The sequence below is a fragment of the Pelophylax lessonae genome (assembly GCF_965119305.1).
Source record: "Pelophylax lessonae genome assembly, chromosome: 4".
In the NCBI taxonomy this organism is placed as follows: domain Eukaryota; kingdom Metazoa; phylum Chordata; class Amphibia; order Anura; family Ranidae; genus Pelophylax; species Pelophylax lessonae.
The window spans coordinates 300,271,681-300,292,207 of NC_138771.1; the positions used below are offsets into that span (position 1 = coordinate 300,271,681).

The following is a 20,527-nucleotide window of genomic DNA, read 5'->3' on the forward strand; positions in this document are numbered from 1 at the left end:
CACAGCACCTACACCATCATGACTGTCTCTGGAAAGACAATATTCAACCGAAAAGAAAATCTATCATGTCCAATTGCTTATTCTCCTAAAATCTGTTGGCTGGGGATGTTGCTCACACACATGAGATCATCTCTTAATCCAGACATGATACTATTATTCCATGTCCATAGGCACCTTTCCAGTGCCTAAAAACCATTCTATGACCGAATAGCACATCTCTTCAACAGAGAAAATAACAGTATTAATTATTATGTTTAGTGAGGAATGATTGGATACCCTGCTTTTATTGATACATCACCATTGGGGAAATTACCTCCGACGTATTTTCCCATTGACATATTACAATGGCTATAGGCAGGAGAATGTGATAGTTCAGAATGTGTGGTTAGACCTTCAGATGCTTAAAATCTTACGCCTGACATGTACATCTGCTGTGAATGGCAGTAATAAGATGTTGGTGTTAACTGTTCATCTCTACTTTACCAGCAAAATTAACAGAACATCAAATGAAACAATCCAACACACCCATCTGTTTTCTGTATTAAACCAAAATGACAATCTATACACCCTACACTGGGTGATTAATTCACAGTAACACTGAGGACAATTGTATTTTGTGATAATCTCTACCTTTATATGGCATGCACTTTATGTAAGCCATCGCCGTATGTAGTAATACAGCCTAATCTGTCTATAAAAAGGGAATAAAATCCAATACCTTAATCTTGTGTGCTTCTACAAACTCTCCAAAACCATTTTCATATTCCACATTGTTTTGTATGAGTGACACCCTGTAGTTCCAGTTCAGAGAGCGAATGTGGCCCTGGATTGACTTTGTCATTATCTCCCAATTGTGTTGCACTGGTAATAGAGAGCAAAAGAGACATTTTTATATTGTAAAAATAGCTAGTTAAATACTCAGAAATCCAATGTATATCAAAATGGTATTCTAAAAAGGTGCAGTACATTTTTAGTACATACTAAATTAGAATTATTACTATAAAGTTTTTCTGTGATTCATTTTTTTAATGTGAATCAGTTTTAATTGCTTGCTGTGCCATATTCTTTGAAGATATAGGTTTGTAAATGTTTCCACTATCGGTGCTCTCTCTGTCAGATAGTGCAATCAGCTCTTTTACTGAATCACTGCTGACTAATGACTGGCAAATGAATAACAGGATGCAATTCTATTGGTTTCAGTGAATCAATGTGATTCTCAGCTGACCTATAGATCAGATACAAAAAAGCAACAGCTAAAAGGGACAGCATGCAAATCTGGCTATCAAGGGGAGCAGGTATCATTGGGACAGGAAGACAGAAAGTAATAGTAACCTTTTTTTTTTTGTCCCCACTGTAGAGACTTCCCATCACTTCCTAACCTAACAGGTAGCAAAGGGAAATCTTTCCAATAGACCCGGAAGAGATCCAACTCCAAAAATTAGTTTTAAGTCATCATTCAATTTATTATGTTTAATTCAATACATTTTGCTAAAAATGTTTTACATTTTTAAAAAGGAAACTTTGAATTTTTTTTGTATAAATATTTGTTATATATCATTGGCAGCCAAAGGCTGGCACATTTGAAGCTCACTGATCCTTTGTGAATACACCTGAACAGCAGGAAATCAAACTACACACATGACAGGGACACTTCCCCTTTCACTCTCTAGTCTCTTGTTTCAGAGATAGGAATATCTTAACTTCACAACGGCAGAATAAGCAAGCCAGTTGTGCTGTCCTATCTGATTAGAAAGCCTGCATCCTCCTTAAACTTTGGGTCATGGGAAGCTCCCTGTAAAAAATACTATAAACCATTAATGTTTAACATTAATTAAAATCATATATTGTTTACTGAACAGTTTTCCAAGCTATTAACCACTTAAGCCCCGGAGGATTTGGCTGCTAAACGACCAGGGAGTATTTTGCGATTCGGCACTGCGTGACTTTAACGGACAATTGCGCGGTCGTGCGACGCTGTACCTAAACGAATTTGGCGTCCTTTTTTTCCCACAAACAGAGCTTTCTTTTGGCGGTATTTGATCACCTGTGCGATTTTTTGATCACGCGCTATAAACAAAAAAAGAGCGTAAATTTTGCAAAAATAGCAATATTTTTCCCTTTTTTTTATATGAAATTCCCCCCAAAAAAAATGTAAAAATCAAAATTTTTTAACATTTTCGGCCAATTTGTTTTATGCTACCTATGTTTGGTAAAAAAAAATCGCAAAACGCGTATTTTGATTGGTTTGCGCAAAAGTTATTGCGTTTACTAACTAAGGGAAAGATTTTTGTCATTTTTGTTGTTTTTTTTTTAACGCGTAATGGCGGCGATCTGCGATTTTTTTTGCGGTACTGCGACATTGCGGCGGACAGATCGGACCCTTGACTGACATTTTTGACACTTTTGGGGTTACCAGTGACATTTCTACAGTAATCAGTGCTATATATATGCACTGTTACTGTAAAAATACACTGGTAGTGAAGGGGTTAACTTTATTTGAGAGGGAGGGGCTGTGTGTGTCCCTAGGGGCGTGATTCTAACTGTGATTGGCTGTGGCTTCAGCTGTATGCAGAGTGATCAACGGATCTACATAGTAGATCCATATGATCATCTCTCATACAGAGGGGAGAATGACAGGCAGCTTGTTTACACAAGCTGCCTGACTTTCTCCCTCTCCCCCGCCGATCGCAGAGTGGCCGGCGGACATCGGGTCCGCCGGTCACACGCGCGGGGGAGTCCGTGACCCCGCGAGAGCGCGCCTCCGGCGGCGCGCGCTCGCTCCCTAGACCCTCACAAGCTAGTGACGTAGCCCTACGTCACTTTGCCTGTGATGGGCTGACCGCCGCCGTAGATAGTCGTGCGGCGGTCGGCAAGTGGTTAAAGTAATCGATATAAAATTATTACTAAAAACCCAGTCTGAATTGTGGTTGGATTATTATAGAATAGAAAAGCTGATTTCTAGGCCTAGTAACAGCCATTATTCTGTCTAGGAACATATAACCTGACCAGGGTGAGTCCAGATCTGAACCCCTGTGCGGATTTGAACTTTAGAAACAATGCACCCCCTATCAGGATAAGAGATTGACAAAATGAAAATTTTCTGTTTTCTTACTGCTAAATCAGTGAAGTGTAAAAAGAAATTATGCAGATAATCACTTCAAACAATTCTTTACAATTCTATGTAATCATCATGAATGTTCATGATATCATTGCCAGTATCGATGTGGATGCTTCCATAAATAATTATGGCATTCAGTACTAATTGTATGTTATGCTGCACCTATTGTTTTGCTATTATCACCTGATAAGTAATGTATATGCTAACTAAAATATACTGTAGAGGAAAGCAATAAGTCCATAAAATAATATATATAATAGGGGGGGGTATCACTTTTCTTTTTACAGTAAAAATGTAAATTGTAACCAATTCAGTGGCACTTCATTGCAACAAGCAACGATGAAAGTGCAGTGACCCAAACAACTAAACATATTTATACTTATTTAAGGCAAATCAGTAAAACAATTGATTTTTGGCTTGTGAGTAGGGTTGAGCGGACACCTAGATGTCCGTGTTCGACGGGTTCGGCCGAACTTTAAAAAAAAGTCCGGGTCCGTGTCCCGGACTTTTACCGAACTTTTCCCGGACACCGAACCCCATTGAAGTCAATGGGGACCCGAACTTTAAGGCACTAAAATGGCTCTAAAACACCAAAGGAAAGGGCTAGAGTGATGCAAATGGCAGCAAAACGTAATTAAGAGCATGGCAAGTGCTCTGCAAACAAATGTGGATAGGGAAATAACTTAAAACAACAAAAAAAAACAGAAAAATAAAACAATGTTCTTCTTCATCTCTGAAGGACGAGGCCCATATGGAGTAGGAGGGAGGTTGAGGTGGTGGTGGATGTGGCGGTGACATAGGCGTGCGCACAGGGTGTGCTGGGTGTGCCTGGGCACACCCTAATCACCTAGGGCACATAGCATTGCCAGTGAGGAGATGGGAAAGATCTCCCTGGGACCTGCTCTGCTCTATTTCTCCTTGCCTACAGGTACATGGCCCCGATACATTACTCTCCCTGCTGGCAAACACATGCATGTGTATTTCAACTTTGGGGTGCACACCTTAATGCAATAGGCTGCGCACACCTATGGGCGGTGTAGGTGGAAGCGGCGGTGGAGGAGGACCAGGGCCGGATTAACAGCATCATGGGCTTGGTGCTGAGGATTTTGAAGGGCCTTAAGGGCCGTGCCTTGCCATGCACCCAGAGGAGGAAGGGTGCAGCCATGCATGCCTAATTCAACATGGGATGCTGTCTCTGAAGCCCATAAACACATCCATGCATCGCCAACTGTCCCTCCTTGTCCGGCCTTCACGCTGTGTGGGGAGGTTCTGAGGGTGCTGCCTGGGGAAGCGAGCATAGAAGCCAGACTTCTGTGTTTACAAGTGACAGAAGAGCGGTAACAGTGAATATGGCCAACCCGGGGCCTATATAAAAGGTAGGGGCCTGGAGCTGCAGCTCCAATAGCCCCTACATTAATCTGGCCCTGAGGAGGAGGACGAGGTAGCCAACACTGCTTCTTTTCAAAAATTTTAAATGAGGGTACACCCCAAAAGAGTGAGAAAGAGCAAAAATGGAACAATGGGTGGGTAAGGTCGGTATCCATTGCTATTCTGCATAAGGTACGGAAAAGTCCCGTGGGATCCATGCCTGGTTCATTTTAATGAACGTGAGCTTGTCCACATTGTCTCTGGACAGGCGGCTGCGCTTGTCTGTTATAACGCCCCCAGCCGTGCTAAATACCCGTTCAGATAATACACTGGCTGCAGGGCACGCCAGCACCTCCAAGGCGTAAAGGGCAAGCTCAGGCCATGTGCCCAATTTGGAGACCCAGAAGTTGAAGGGGGCAGACCCGTCATTCACTACATGTAGGCGTGTGCACACATACTGCTCCACCATGTTGGTAAAATGCTGCCTCCTGCTAAGACGTTCCATCTGAGCTGTTGGTGCTGCTGTTTGTTGTGGCGTGCTGACAAAGCTTTTCCACATTTCGGCCATGCTAACCCTGCCTTCTGAGGTGCTGGCGGTGCCCTGGTTGCGTTGGCGACCTCCTCCTCCTCCTCTGCCTTGTGCTTCCACTGTGGCCCCGCTGTCAGATGGGAATGCCAGCAGCATGGCGTCTACCAGCGTGCGCTTGTACTCGCGCATCTTGCGATCGCGTTCCAGTGAGTGAATTAAGGACGGTACGTTGTCCTTGTAACGGGGATCCAGCAGCGTGGCCACCCAGTAATCAGCACAAGTTAGAATGTGGGCAACTCGGCGGTCGTTGTGGAGACACTGCAGCATGTAATCGCTCATGTGTGCCAGGCTGCCCAGAGGCGACGAAAGGCTGTCCTCTGTGGGAGGTGTATCGTCCGTGTCCTCTGTATCCCCCCAGCCACGCACCAGTGATGGCCATGAGCTGGCCTGGGTGCCACCCTGCTGTGAACATGGTTCCATCTCCTCCTCCAGCTCCTCCTCCTCCTCATCCTCCTCATCCTCCAGAACTGTGCCCCTGCTGGACAATTGTGTCCCTGGCGTTTGTGTGTGCAGGAACCCACCCTCGGAGCCCCTTGCGAATGACTGCCCTGAAAGCCTTTGAAATGTTACCTCTTCATCCTCCTCCTCCTCCTCCTCATCCTGTGCCACATCCTCTTCCATCATCGCCCAAATTGTTTTTTCAAGGAGGCATAGAAGTGGGATAGTTAAGCTGAGAATGGCGTCATTGCCACTGGCCATGTTGGTGGAGTACCCAAAACAGCGCAACAAGGCACAATATATGCAAATGTCAAATATGCAAACTATGCCGCAATTTAATGTTTTTTACACCAAAAGGGTGTGTATTGAATAGCGGAATAGGATAAAAAACTGTGTATCTCACACGTACAAACACAGACTAGGCCCGATTAAATTTTTTCCTACCCTAAAGGGAGGATGAGGAAGAGGAGTATGGAACATGCAGCACCCTCAAATCTTCAGAAGTATGAGATGAACCCCAAAAACTTGGAAAGGTGGATCTCTCTCACACGTACCAACACAGACTATCCCCCAATTTAACTGATCCCCAAAGGTTTTTGATTAAATAGCGGAATAGAAAATATGATCCAAAAAAAGTGTATGTATATCACACGTACACAACCACACTAGGCCCCAATTACTATTGTTTGTACCCCTAAAAGGCTAGATGAGGAGTAGGGGGGGTATGGAACAGGCAGCACCCTCAAACCTTCAGAAGTATGAGATGAACCCCAACAACTTGGAAAGGTGGATCTCTCTCACACGTACCAACACAGACTATCCCCCAATTTAACTGATCCCCAAAGGTTTTTGATTAAATAGCGGAATAGAAAATATGATCCAAAAAAAGTGTATGTATATCACACGTACACAACCACACTAGGCCCCAATTACTATTGTTTGTACCCCTAAAAGGCTAGATGAGGAGTAGGGGGGGTATGGAACAGGCAGCACCCTCAAACCTTCAGAAGTATGAGATGAACCCCAACAACTTGGAAAGGTGGATCTCTCTCACACGTACCAACACAGACTATCCCCCAATTTAACTGATCCCCAAAGGTTTTTGATTAAATAGCGGAATAGAAAATATGATCCAAAAAAAGTGTATGTATATCACACGTACACAACCACACTGGGCCCCAATTACTATTGTTTGTACCCCTAAAAGGCTAGATGAGGAGTAGGGGGAGTATGGAACAGGCAGCACCCTCAAACCTTCAGAAGTATGAGATGAACCCCAACAACTTGGAAAGGTGGATCTCTCTCACACGTACCAACACAGACTATCCCCCAATTTAACTGATCCCCAAAGGTTTTTGATTAAATAGCGGAATAGAAAATATGATCCAAAAAAAGTGTATGTATATCACACGTACACAACCACACTAGGCCCCAATTACTATTGTTTGTACCCCTAAAAGGCTAGATGAGGAGTAGGGGGGGTATGGAACAGGCAGCACCCTCAAACCTTCAGAAGTATGAGATGAACCCCAACAACTTGGAAAGGTGGATCTCTCTCACACGTACCAACACAGACTATCCCCCAATTTAACTGATCCCCAAAGGTTTTTGATTAAATAGCGGAATAGAAAATATGATCCAAAAAAAGTGTATGTATATCACACGTACACAACCACACTAGGCCCCAATTACTATTGTTTGTACCCCTAAAAGGCTAGGAGTAGGGGGAGTATGGAACAGGCAGCACCCTCAAATCTTCAGAAGTATGAGATGAACCCCAACAACTTGGAAAGGTGGATCTCTCTCACACGTACCAACACAGACTATCCCCCAATTTAACTGATCCCCAAAGGTTTTTGATTAAATAGCGGAATAGAAAATATGATCCAAAAAAAGTGTATGTATATCACACGTACACAACCACACTAGGCCCCAATTACTATTGTTTGTACCCCTAAAAGGCTAGATGAGGAGTAGGGGGGGTATGGAACAGGCAGCACCCTCAAATCTTCAGAAGTATGAGATGAACCCCAAAAACTTGGAAAGGTGGATCTCTCTCACACGTACCAACACAGACTATCCCCCAATTTAACTGATCCCCAAAGGTTTTTGATTAAATAGCGGAATAGAAAATATGATCCAAAAAAAGTGTATGTATATCACACGTACACAACCACACTAGGCCCCAATTACTATTGTTTGTACCCCTAAAAGGCTAGATGAGGAGTAGGGGGGGTATGGAACAGGCAGCACCCTCAAACCTTCAGAAGTATGAGATGAACCCCAACAACTTGGAAAGGTGGATCTCTCTCACACGTACCAACACAGACTATCCCCCAATTTAACTGATCCCCAAAGGTTTTTGATTAAATAGCGGAATAGAAAATATGATCCAAAAAAAGTGTATGTATATCACACGTACACAACCACACTAGGCCCCAATTACTATTGTTTGTACCCCTAAAAGGCTAGATGAGGAGTAGGGGGGGTATGGAACAGGCAGCACCCTCAAATCTTCAGAAGTATGAGATGAACCCCAAAAACTTGGAAAGGTGGATCTCTCTCACACGTACCAACACAGACTATCCCCCAATTTAACTGATCCCCAAAGGTTTTTGATTAAATAGCGGAATAGAAAATATGATCCAAAAAAAGTGTATGTATATCACACGTACACAACCACACTAGGCCCCAATTACTATTGTTTGTACCCCTAAAAGGCTAGATGAGGAGTAGGGGGGGTATGGAACAGGCAGCACCCTCAAACCTTCAGAAGTATGAGATGAACCCCAACAACTTGGAAAGGTGGATCTCTCTCACACGTACCAACACAGACTATCCCCCAATTTAACTGATCCCCAAAGGTTTTTGATTAAATAGCGGAATAGAAAATATGATCCAAAAAAAGTGTATGTATATCACACGTACACAACCACACTAGGCCCCAATTACTATTGTTTGTACCCCTAAAAGGCTAGATGAGGAGTAGGGGGGGTATGGAACAGGCAGCACCCTCAAACCTTCAGAAGTATGAGATGAACCCCAACAACTTGGAAAGGTGGATCTCTCTCACACGTACCAACACAGACTATCCCCCAATTTAACTGATCCCCAAAGGTTTTTGATTAAATAGCGGAATAGAAAATATGATCCAAAAAAAGTGTATGTATATCACACGTACACAACCACACTGGGCCCCAATTACTATTGTTTGTACCCCTAAAAGGCTAGATGAGGAGTAGGGGGAGTATGGAACAGGCAGCACCCTCAAACCTTCAGAAGTATGAGATGAACCCCAACAACTTGGAAAGGTGGATCTCTCTCACACGTACCAACACAGACTATCCCCCAATTTAACTGATCCCCAAAGGTTTTTGATTAAATAGCGGAATAGAAAATATGATCCAAAAAAAGTGTATGTATATCACACGTACACAACCACACTAGGCCCCAATTACTATTGTTTGTACCCCTAAAAGGCTAGATGAGGAGTAGGGGGGGTATGGAACAGGCAGCACCCTCAAACCTTCAGAAGTATGAGATGAACCCCAACAACTTGGAAAGGTGGATCTCTCTCACACGTACCAACACAGACTATCCCCCAATTTAACTGATCCCCAAAGGTTTTTGATTAAATAGCGGAATAGAAAATATGATCCAAAAAAAGTGTATGTATATCACACGTACACAACCACACTAGGCCCCAATTACTATTGTTTGTACCCCTAAAAGGCTAGGAGTAGGGGGAGTATGGAACAGGCAGCACCCTCAAACCTTCAGAAGTATGAGATGAACCCCAACAACTTGGAAAGGTGGATCTCTCTCACACGTACCAACACAGACTATCCCCCAATTTAACTGATCCCCAAAGGTTTTTGATTAAATAGCGGAATAGAAAATATGATCCAAAAAAAGTGTATGTATATCACACGTACACAACCACACTGGGCCCCAATTACTATTGTTTGTACCCCTAAAAGGCTAGATGAGGAGTAGGGGGAGTATGGAACAGGCAGCACCCTCAAATCTTCAGAAGTATGAGATTGTGTTCACTGTACCCCACAAAGATTGAGTTCACTGCACCCCACAATGATTGTGTTCACTGCACCCCACAAAGATTGTGTTCACTGCACCTCACAAAGATTGTGTTCACTGTACCCCCCAAAGATTGTGTTCACTGCACCCCACAAAGATTCTGTTCACTGTACCCCACAAAGATTGTGTTCACTGCACCCTAAAAGGATGTTGTTCACTGCACCCCACAAAGATTGTGTTCACTGCACCCTAAAAGGATGTTGTTCACTGCACCCCAAAAAGATTGTGTTCACTGTACCCCCCCAAAGATTGTGTTCACTGCACCCCACAAAGATTGTGTTCACTGCACCCCAAAAAGATTGTGTTCACTGTACCCCCCAAAGATTGTGTTCACTGCACCCCAAAAAGATTGTGTTCACTGTACCCCCCAAAGATTGTGTTCACTGCACCCCACAAAGATTCTGTTCACTGTACCCCACAAAGATTGTGTTCACTGCACCCCAAAAAGATTGTGTTCACTGTACCCCCCCAAAGATTGTGTTCACTGCACCCCACAAAGATTCTGTTCACTGCACCCCACAAAGGATTTTGTTCACTGCACCCCAAAAAGATTGTGTTCACTGCACCCCAAAAAGGATTTTGATCACTGCACCCCAAAAAGGATGTTGTTCACTGCACCCCAAAAATGATTTTGTTCACTCCACCCCAAAAAGATTGTGTTCACTGCACCCCACAAAGATTGTGTTCACTGCACCCCAAAAAGATTGTGTTCACTGTACCCCCCAAAGATTGTGTTCACTGCACCCCACAAAGATTCTGTTCACTGTACCCCACAAAGATTGTGTTCACTGCACCCCAAAAAGATTGTGTTCACTGCACCCCAAAAAGGATGTTGTTCACTGCACCCCAAAAAGGATGTTGTTCACTCCACCCCAAAAAGATTGTGTTCACTGCACCCCACAAAGATTGTGTTCACTGCACCCCAAAAAGATTGTGTTCACTGCACCCCAAAAATGATTTTGTTCACTGCACCCCAAAAAGGATTTTGTTCACTGCACCCCAAAAAGGATGTTGTTCACTCCACCCCAAAAAGATTGTGTTCACTGCACCCCAAAAAGATTGTGTTCACTGCACCCCACAAAGGATTTTGTTCACTGCACCCCAAAAAGATTGTGTTCACTGCACCCCAAAAAGGATGTTGTTCACTGCACCCCAAAAAGGATTTTGTTCACTGCACCCCAAAAAGATTGTGTTCACTGCACCCCACAAAGGATTTTGTTCACTGCACCCCACAAAGATTGTGTTCACTGCACACCAAAAAGGATTGTGTTCACTGCACCCCAAAAAGATTTTGTTCACTGCACCCCAAAAAGATTGTGTTCACTGCAGCCCAAAAAGATTGTGTTCACTGCAGCCCAAAAAGATTGTGTTCACTGCAGCCCAAAAAGATTGTGTTCACTGCAGCTCACACACAGAAAAATGGATGTGGATCACTGACACCTGCCTATCTCCAATCCCACACCACACAGCAATATCGATTGTAGTTTGTAGAACACAGTTTCCCTAAAATTCAGCAGACTCTGTCCCTAACAGGATTGAGAAGAGATCGTAGATCAGGATTGAGTGCAGATTCACCCCACCCCCCACACAGCAATATCGATTGTAGTTTGTAGAAGACACTGACCCTATAATTCAGCAGACTCTATCCCTAAAATGCCTACAACTCGCCCTGCCTAAACACTCCGACCTGTCCCTCAATTCTATCCGGACACAAATGGTTTTTTCCTGCCTATCTTTCCCTAATCAGCAGCCAGCACATTGATGTGTGCTCTGTCCCTTAGCTAAGCAGCAGAATGACGCTGCTGCGGCGGCTGCCTCGAACTTATAAAGACTTGGTCACATGCTTCAGACGGCCAATCACAGCTACTAAGACATTTGCAGGCATGGCTGGGATGGCTTAAGGCACACCAGTTAAACGATTGTTGATTGGCTGTTGAAAGCCCGCCATGAAAAGAGCGCCAAAGCATGCAAAACCCGGAAATAAAACGACCGAACACGGATTTTTACCCGAACATACAGTAAAGTGTCCGTGTCCGTGTTCGGGTAAAAAAAATCCAATTATTCGGTACGAACACGAATAATACAGTCCGTGTTCGCTCAACACTACTTGTGAGTTATTGCATCTTGCTCCTTATCCTAATAAATTGTAGTTTGCATGCAGCAGACATTTTTAAAACAATGAGTATAACATTTTTTTACTTGATTGCCTCTTTACTACAATGGAAAATACATACTTATCATAGATGCACAGTAATGATGTTAACAAATTCAACACTTCTGTGTTTTATTGGCACCAGGAATGATAGGGCATTCAGCTACTGGCATTTAAATGAATCCCTTCCCTCTCATCATGTTGTGCGGCCTCACTATGAGTTAGTGGAGCCAAGAGAATAAGTGCTGTTTAGGAACACTGCTTTATTAATGACATACCATTATCTTCAATTTGCCAGCCATATTTGTTTGAATCTTTCAAAGCCTGTCTCAGTAGGGCTGCTTGATGCATTAGCTTCTTGGGAATGCAGCCCACATTTACGCATGTGCCTCCAAGACCTATAAAAGAGAAAAATACATTACTGGAATGAAAAATGAATGCAGATGGTTATTTACTAAGAAAAAATAACACCAGGAGTTCATGCAAATCTATAACATGGTGTACTGAGCAATGGTTTTGTGGAATCCTGCATATCTGTACACTGTTATTTATAATTGTATGATAACAGGTAGACCTATGTTTGGTATAAACTGAACCACAAAAAGTGAACCACAAACAGAAATTGGCCTGTGCTATTGTAAAGCTAGCATCCTAGCTATTAGGAATCTATTTATCAGTGGTTTTACATAAGATTCATACAACTTTCATCCAGGATTTACACATTTTTCTCAATTAGTTAACCTTGTGTGAAAACATGTATAAATAGATCACTAAGTTTCATCTGAACTCTGATTTGTTGTGTCATTTTTTTAAGTTTTCTAGCTGTTCCCAGTAGATGAGCTTGGAAAAAATCATTGGAATACTACAGATAAACTTAGAAGGCATAATATTAGTATATGTTTAAATAGTCCTTTTCATCTTACCCCATTTGGATCCTACAGGAGATGGGGTAACGTAATCCAGCACCAACACTTTCTTGCCATACTTTGCAGCCTCCTAAGTAACAACAAATATAAGCTTTTTTTAGTGTTCTCCTTCCACTTAATATCTTTACAAATAGATTTTTTTTTGTTTTTACCTTAGAAGCTGCTAGACCTCCAGAGCCTCCACCAATAACGATGAGGTCAAAATCATAGGTATCTGCTTTGGGGTTATCTTCCTTACCTTCCAACAGTTTCTGGAAAAGACCATCCTTAGACAACTGAAAGATAAATAATTTTAGCTCTAGTTAGTGTAGTCATACTTTGTCAAAAATCTGAAAACATCAATAAAGGAAAGGTATCACTTCCTCTTGGCTATGTATGTACAGCAGAATTTTAAAACGTATTTTAAAACTAAAACGTATGTACAGCAGAATTTTCCGTGAAGCATGCACGTGTAATGCATGTGTAAAGCATGCATAGGTATCCAAATAGAGGAGAAAATTTAGCATTAGCCATATCAACCTTTATTACAGCCTTATTTTGTTCATCCACTTGGGCCAGAATCCCTTTATCAAGGTGAATGCAAACTCCCCATTATGGAGAGCTCACCTCATTTTCAGTCACAGGAACAGAAAGACACAGACAGTAATAATACCCTGAGGTTTGCCTACCTACTGTGTCCAAAAATTAAAAAAAAAGTTTTGCCTGGATTTGGGATGAAGAAGTATGACTGATATGCAAAAACTGTCTGTCTCCCTTGAATATTTTCTGTAGCCAAAGATTGATCTATGTTATTCTGTTACTGGGTAACTATTATTTTGTAGAACAGAAACAATCACTGATAACAGTGAACATGTGACAATTCCTATCATAGTTCAGTTTGGGTTGAATTTTTGGGTTATGAATCTTGATCATTTTTATAAGTATCAATCAAGAGAATCATTTTTTTTTTTATAATTTTTTGACAAGGCAGCTATCAGCTCTGGCAAGTTGTTTTCAGCTACAGGTAGCAGGTGGGTAGCAAAAGAGTCAAGTGCTTTTAAGCATCAGGCACCACTACTTTGAAGAACTTTAACCTTTTGCTGGGTACCTTCTCAAAGTTACCCGCTAATGCTGAAGGTGATTTGGATAAGTATCACCATGCTCATACTATATGGATACTAGCATGCATGCCTGGTGTGTCACGCTAATAACATCAAGAAGACATGTGCAAACTATAAAAAAAAAAAAGAGTGGCAAACTTGTGTGAAAAACTAAGAACTGTAAGCTGTAAAGTAGAAAGAGTCCCTACTTATTTTTTATTTTTATTTTATTTCAGGTACTTATATAGCGCTGTCAATTTACGCAGTGCTTTACATATGCATTGCACATTCACATCAGTCCCTGCCCTCAAGGAGCGAACAATCTAAGGTCCCTAACTCACATTCATATATACATAGTAGAGCCAATTTATTTTATACAGGATCCAATTAACCTACCAATATAAACAAATGTTCTAATTCTTTCCCACTATCTTCAAAATAAATTATAGCAGCAGTGTGCATATTCACTAACAAATGAAATGCCTGCCTAGTACCTAAAAATATGTCACAAAACCGTTAATTATATCAGTCATACTAACGTGATCAGATGGGCTCACAATATATGCAAGGAAACATGAATTTATTTTCTGACTCATCCATATTCCGGTTCTGCTTATTTAAGCTGGCACGTGGGAAAATCCCAGCACCTTACGCGTCACTTTCCCAACTGAAGAAACCTCTCCTGTTTTTTGGGTGTGTCAGCAGTATGACTGTACTTCTCAGAAATAACCTAAAATGTTGTTCCATAACAGATAGGATATGCTAATCAACTCATAAGTACTGTCTTTCTTAGAGTTTTCATGTGATCATCAAATGACAATTGTTATTAAAATGTCTATTTGCAAGTACTGGCGTTTGGTACAAGCATGTGTTAACATTACCCATAGTTCAGAGAGGTGACTAACTTGGCTAATTAGCTTGCTTTCATTATAAATATTTTATAATATTTTACATTTTATAATAATATTATACGTTTTATAATAGTTTACTCTATATATAGCTATTCTGGGCTTACCTCGTGTGCCTTTTGTTAAATGTAACAGTACTATCTGACAAAAAATTGTTAGCATGCTGTATATACAGACATAGCTGTAACAACCATTCTCATATTCTTTATTGGTTATTATTGGTATTAGTAGTTCTTCCACTAGGTGGCCATGATTAATGCTTGTATAATGTATTGTTCTTCCTAGAGGAACTACATGGTTATAATGTAGTTTTCCTGTTTCTGTTTCCTCCAATAAAATAGGAAGACGCAACTATGTGTCCAGTACCATTTGACTGGTAAGAGTCATATCTGCAGCAGCTTTCTATCTAATTATAGCAGTGTCCTGTATATAGTAATTCTCAACCCTTATTGGAGGTAATTTAGTTTGCTAATGCACTATGTAAAAAAAACAATTATTCTAGGCTGATTTACGAATAGTGGCAATGGTGGACTATTGCTGTGTAGCATGTGTTGGAATGATTGCTTTTCATCTCCCCCAGGGGTGCATGTGAAAGGGTGACATCACAGGAGCACAAATAGGAAACACGCCATCCTGCCCTTTGTGTATGTGTGCTGTGGGACAGGGAATGACCTAGCCTGCAACTGGTTGGATTTTAACTTAACGTGATTCGATCATTCAGATAAAGATGACTTCAAAGGACGCCCAAGCTCATCTCTGGAATGTACCAATGCCAAAATAAAAAAATTAAAAAAAAAGAGAAAACGGTATCCCTCCCTGACACTAAATTGTCAGCCCTCCCTTACAGGTCCAACACACACTTTTGATATGGCTGATGTGAGCCCTCCCCTTTTATAGAAAGGGGGCTCAGCTATCCATTTCTTTAATTATTGACTCTTGTGGCTCAGCTGACCAGGGGGCTCTGCATTATAGATTGTTCCTTATTTCTGTCAGCGAACCTGCAAACATTTCGGCAAGAGGCTTTTAGTTCATGAACTTTGCAAATGCCCAGAAATTGCTATGGATCCATTTGTAATGGTGAACCCATTCCTCATCCATAACCCACATATGTCTGTCCTTCAGTGTCTGTCAGTCTGTTTTCCCCAGCGTAGTCTTCATCAATCAGTGTCTGTGAGTCTGTGTTTTTGACAGAGTTTGCCCCTCACCATCTGTCACCAGTGTCCATTATGGCCGGAATACACGATAAGAAAATCGGTCGAAAATTTCCGTTCAGCGAAGGATCGGCCGATATTCTACTCGTTAATGCCCAGCCATCAGTGATCGATATCGATATTGTGAACAAAAAAATCCTGTTTGAAAAAAACGAAAAATTCTGTCGTCTCGTTTGCGAACGAACGATATTCTATACGTTGGTGTTAAGGTCGTTCATTTAAAATCTGTAGAACATCATCACGCATGCACTGTTTCGATGGTTGGCGGTCAAACGGTCGGGCGATATTCAGCCTGTGTATGTTGGCAACGTTTTTGACCAAGGAACACTTTTTCATAAGTTGGTGGTCGAATGATCGGGCGATATTCGGCCCGTGTATTCCAGCCATTAGTCTTTGTATGTAAGCCTCTGTAAATGCTAGTTTTGGTTTATTATGAGTACATGCTGCACTAAAAAATTTTAAAGTGTATGTAAACTCTAACAATACAAGGCATTTGTTTTTTTTAAACTACCTATCCACACCGATCGTGACATTTGACCCTGACCATGATCTTTGATTGATCATTGCCTTTGACTTTGAATCTGATACAAACCTAGATCAAGCCCTGATCTAGCCATTTTTAATCCAATTTTATCTTTAGATTTTTTTTACACACACATTTTTATTTACACTCTTCTCCTCTGACTTGGAGGAAAAGATGCACTGTATTTTTTTTCTCCATTCAGAGAAGAAAAACAGTTTTGGGTGGGTTTTATGGAGTGATCACTGTGAAAAGCACCCACAGGCTATCATAGTAATTATGTGATCGAGAACCTGTCCTTCCAGCTCCCAATTGTTAGTAACAGACTAGGAGCTGTCAGTGACAACTTGGTCATTGTGCTAGGATAGTCCTTTAGAAGAAGGCCTACTTACGTGAAGCTGCATTTATGTGTGAGCTCAGCATAAACAATTTAAAGGCTGTCAGGATGGTAAGATCTATTCTTATATAAAAAGCTAAGATTTCAATGCCTGTGTTGTACACAATGAAAATTAATTTCTCAACAATGCTTACAGATACAGAGATAAATTAAGGCTTGCTTTAAAGTGCTTTTACTGCTTGTTCAGAATATGTAAATTAGGGGTCTTCAAACTATGGCCCTCCAGTTGTTCAGGAACTACAATTTCCATCATGCCTAGTCATGGCTGTGAATGTCAGAGTTTTACAATGTCTCATGGGTTGTGTAGTTCTGCAACAGCTGGAGGGCCGTAGTGTGAGGATCCCTGATGTAAATACTTTTGATATTTACTCTGGAACACATGCATGTACTGTACAGGCTGGTGTTCTTTTTTTAGGGGCACTGTGATGTGTTGTTACAATGCAACACACTGTTTACTTTTTAATTTACCTTACATAAGTGTCAAAAAATGACAGTCCACTGCACAGTAATGCATTGCAGCAAGCTGTGGCAACATGAGATGCCTTGCACTGTGTAAAAATGCAGACATGCTGCATCATTACACATTGCACCTCAATGTAGAGCAGGGCACAAAGAAGTTGATCATCATAGCACAAAAGGCTTGGTATTAAAGAGCTCTTAGGTCCCTTACACGTTGGGTGGGCCCGCTTGTTCAGTCAGTTCTCCGCTCATGTAGAATAAACACAGACACAGCCCACACTCCTCCATGGGCGGTTGAATGAAAACAGATTGTTCGTGCCATCCGATCTGCAAGAAGGATGGGGAATGGATCCCCATCCATTTGTTAGCAGAGAGGATCAGATCGGATGTCGGCAGCCGTCAACAGACACATATCTGTTAAAACCCGCCGCTGCACAGAGGAGACTGGAGGGTCCGATCGGGTCCGCCTGAAAAACTGGCAGGTGAACCTGATCGGTCTGCCCGTGTGAAAGTGTTACTAAACCCAAGACCCTGCATTTACTATATATGGTCTCCCACAGTACACAGAACATGGAAATGCAATACATTTAGTAAATATAAACTGCTAAATACCTTTTTTTTTATCGGCAGTATTTAGCAGTCTTGTGACTTTTGTCAGTGTCTGGTTAAAGCTTTTAGGAAGAGTTTTCATTCTTCTCTGACTGTCCTATAAGGCTGTAGGACCCCTGACCCTCTGTTTGGACAGTGCTGATTTTCCCTGTGCTGATCGCATGCACTCTCCCAAGAAATAAAAAACTCTCTAGCAGTACACACCAAACTGTGCATGTGCAGCTTGTCCTCTAGCCTCTGTTCTATCAGCAGATGGATTGGGGACAGTGGAAGAAGGATTAGAGGAGACAAGATCAAACAGCCTTTTTACACAAAGCAGAGGATTGACCGCTTAGGCTAAACCTAAGAGGATATACCATGAGATTAACCTCATGGTGTAATAAGCATGACACTTTATTATGCATGATTTGGATACAATTTGCAGTTCTGAGTATGGTGCGTTTCTGTTCACTGTTTCAGGTGTGATTCAAGTGCAAATTTTTACCTGAATTTGCAACAGAACCAAACCCAAAAACGCACAGGACCCCTTTCAAAACCGCACCGCGGCTGCCCCGCCCATGTGTGAATCAGCTCCATTGAATGCCGGTCACATTTTACGGGTTATGCGAATTGGATGCAGTTAAAAATGCATCCAGTTCGCATATGTGTGACCCCAGCCTTAGGCTTAATAGCTTCAAGACAGATAGTCTCCTGGAAGTAAGTGCCTAAACATAGAACTGTCTTTATTGCCTGTCAGAGGCATAACTAGAACTTTCAGTGCCCCGTTGCAAGAAACCATGAAGGGCCCCCCGGACCCCTGGACGAGCCCTTCCCTTCAAGACTGGGGCTCTTCTCACTGATCCTGGGGCCCTTTACTCTCATTACGGGGCCCATTATTATGGTCCCGCAGTGGGACCATTTCACAAGTTCTTCAGTGGGCCCCCGTTCCTGCCACCGTTGGGCCCCCCATGGTGTTGGAATTGCCAGGGCTCGGTCGCAAGTGTGACCTTTGCGATCCTGGAAGACAGTGATTTCTCTACATGCTGCCCCCGCCACCCCTTCTATCCAGGTGTACAGGGGAGCCACACAGGCCCCCTGGAGCATGGGGCCCGGTTGCAACTGCAACTCCTGCAACCCCTGTAGTTACGTCCCTGGTATCTGTATCAACCTTTCAGATTCTCAAACTCATTTTTCCAGTAAGTAAAAAATGGAAGAGAGTATCTGGTTGAATGCTATGCACAATACAGTTCTTTCAGACAGTTTGAAAAATTTAGAGGACTGTTTCATAAACAAATGTTAACATATTTAGGTTATTGCTAGCAGCAGTAGTTGTAAAAGAGTAAAGAGTAAAATGTCTTCCTCTGCATTTGCATCTTGAACAAGATGCATTAATAAGATTGAATTAACCTTGGGCAAAGAATAAAAGAACATATAGATTTAAAACAGAGGAAGGTTTTTTCACTGCAGCTATACTGCATTTCCTGTTATCTGTATTTAGCTTTATAGGTAAACTTATTTGACACTTTACTGCAATCATGGTTTATGGTTTGTGATACATTTAAGTAATCTGTTATGCCTGTCAGGTGCTGCAAATTTAAAGTAATTACTTTGGATGATGCCAAAGAATACACAAACAAATAAGATTATAGCCATTACAACTTACTTTGCTTTGAATGTCTAGCATTCAAGAAACTACTTGTGCAGCACATCGGTAAATTGTTATATAAGAATGAATATATAATAGGGAGAATGAAAAATGTATGTGCTCTCCATAGCAACCAATGAGATTTTAGTAGTCATTTTCCACTAAAGGTGTTTAGAAAATATCATTTGGATGGCTGGAATCTAATTTTACTGACGGTTTACTGAGGCATGGCATTCCACTAAATTCTCCATAGCTGAGAATACTGAATTCAGTTATTGTGGCCTAAATGTACTGCCAGGCTTAAAGCTAAAGATAGCAGAATTGCATTAGAGTAAACTAAAATATAATAATATATCGGTTTAACAATAAACTTGACTTGTCCATTTTGAATTTTGTAGGTTCCATTGTATATTGCTTGTGCATTATGCTGTATGTTCATATTAACCGGTTGCATTTCTAATTGCTACACATGTAGACTCCCTTAAACTGAACTCGAGGTAAAATAAATACACCACTAAAATAAAGATATGGTTGCTGTTTTACTTGTCAAAGGAATTGTAATTCTGTCCATCCAATCCTGAGATTTACACAGCCCTGCCAGAACACAGATCAAGTTTGGTGACCTGACTTTTCTCTATTTCATTTAAGAAAAGGCCCCCAGCCTGTGATTGGACAGTGAACAAATAGCACCAGACTGATAGAATAATCTCATTGTAAATTGTAAGTATATGTACATGCAAGACACCTAAATGGCTCCAAGTGCTGCCCCTCCTGCTCCTAGTCACAGCAGGGGATCCAGGGGTGGGGGGGCCGGTGCTACAGTAATGTGTTACATGTTATACCCTGAATATAGGTGTAACCTGTAACATGTTAAAAAAGGTGAACTTATCCTTTAATATTAAAAAAAATCAGGAGATATTTGTTACCATTTACCACCAAATGAAAGCTCAATTTTTCCTAAAAAAAAAAGGTAAAATGTACCTAGATACACAAAGTAGTTGCGATCATATGTACAGTTTTACTAACACATGTCA

The 20,527-nt window shown here is 41.6% G+C and overlaps 1 protein-coding gene across 1 annotated transcript in view; it reads right to left on the reverse strand.

Moving 5' to 3' along the window:
• The window catches only part of TXNRD1 (thioredoxin reductase 1), a 111,433-nt gene that overhangs the window by 39,177 nt on the left and 51,729 nt on the right, over positions 1 to 20,527 (reverse strand). Inside the window, exons 5-8 of the mRNA XM_082253114.1 lie at positions 12,839 to 12,961; positions 12,684 to 12,756; positions 12,039 to 12,158; positions 719 to 861 (exon numbers count right to left, since the gene is read on the reverse strand). Of these exons, the coding sequence (XP_082109240.1) occupies positions 719 to 861; positions 12,039 to 12,158; positions 12,684 to 12,756; positions 12,839 to 12,961 (459 nt within the window). The remainder of the gene's footprint in view (positions 1 to 718; positions 862 to 12,038; positions 12,159 to 12,683; positions 12,757 to 12,838; positions 12,962 to 20,527) is intronic.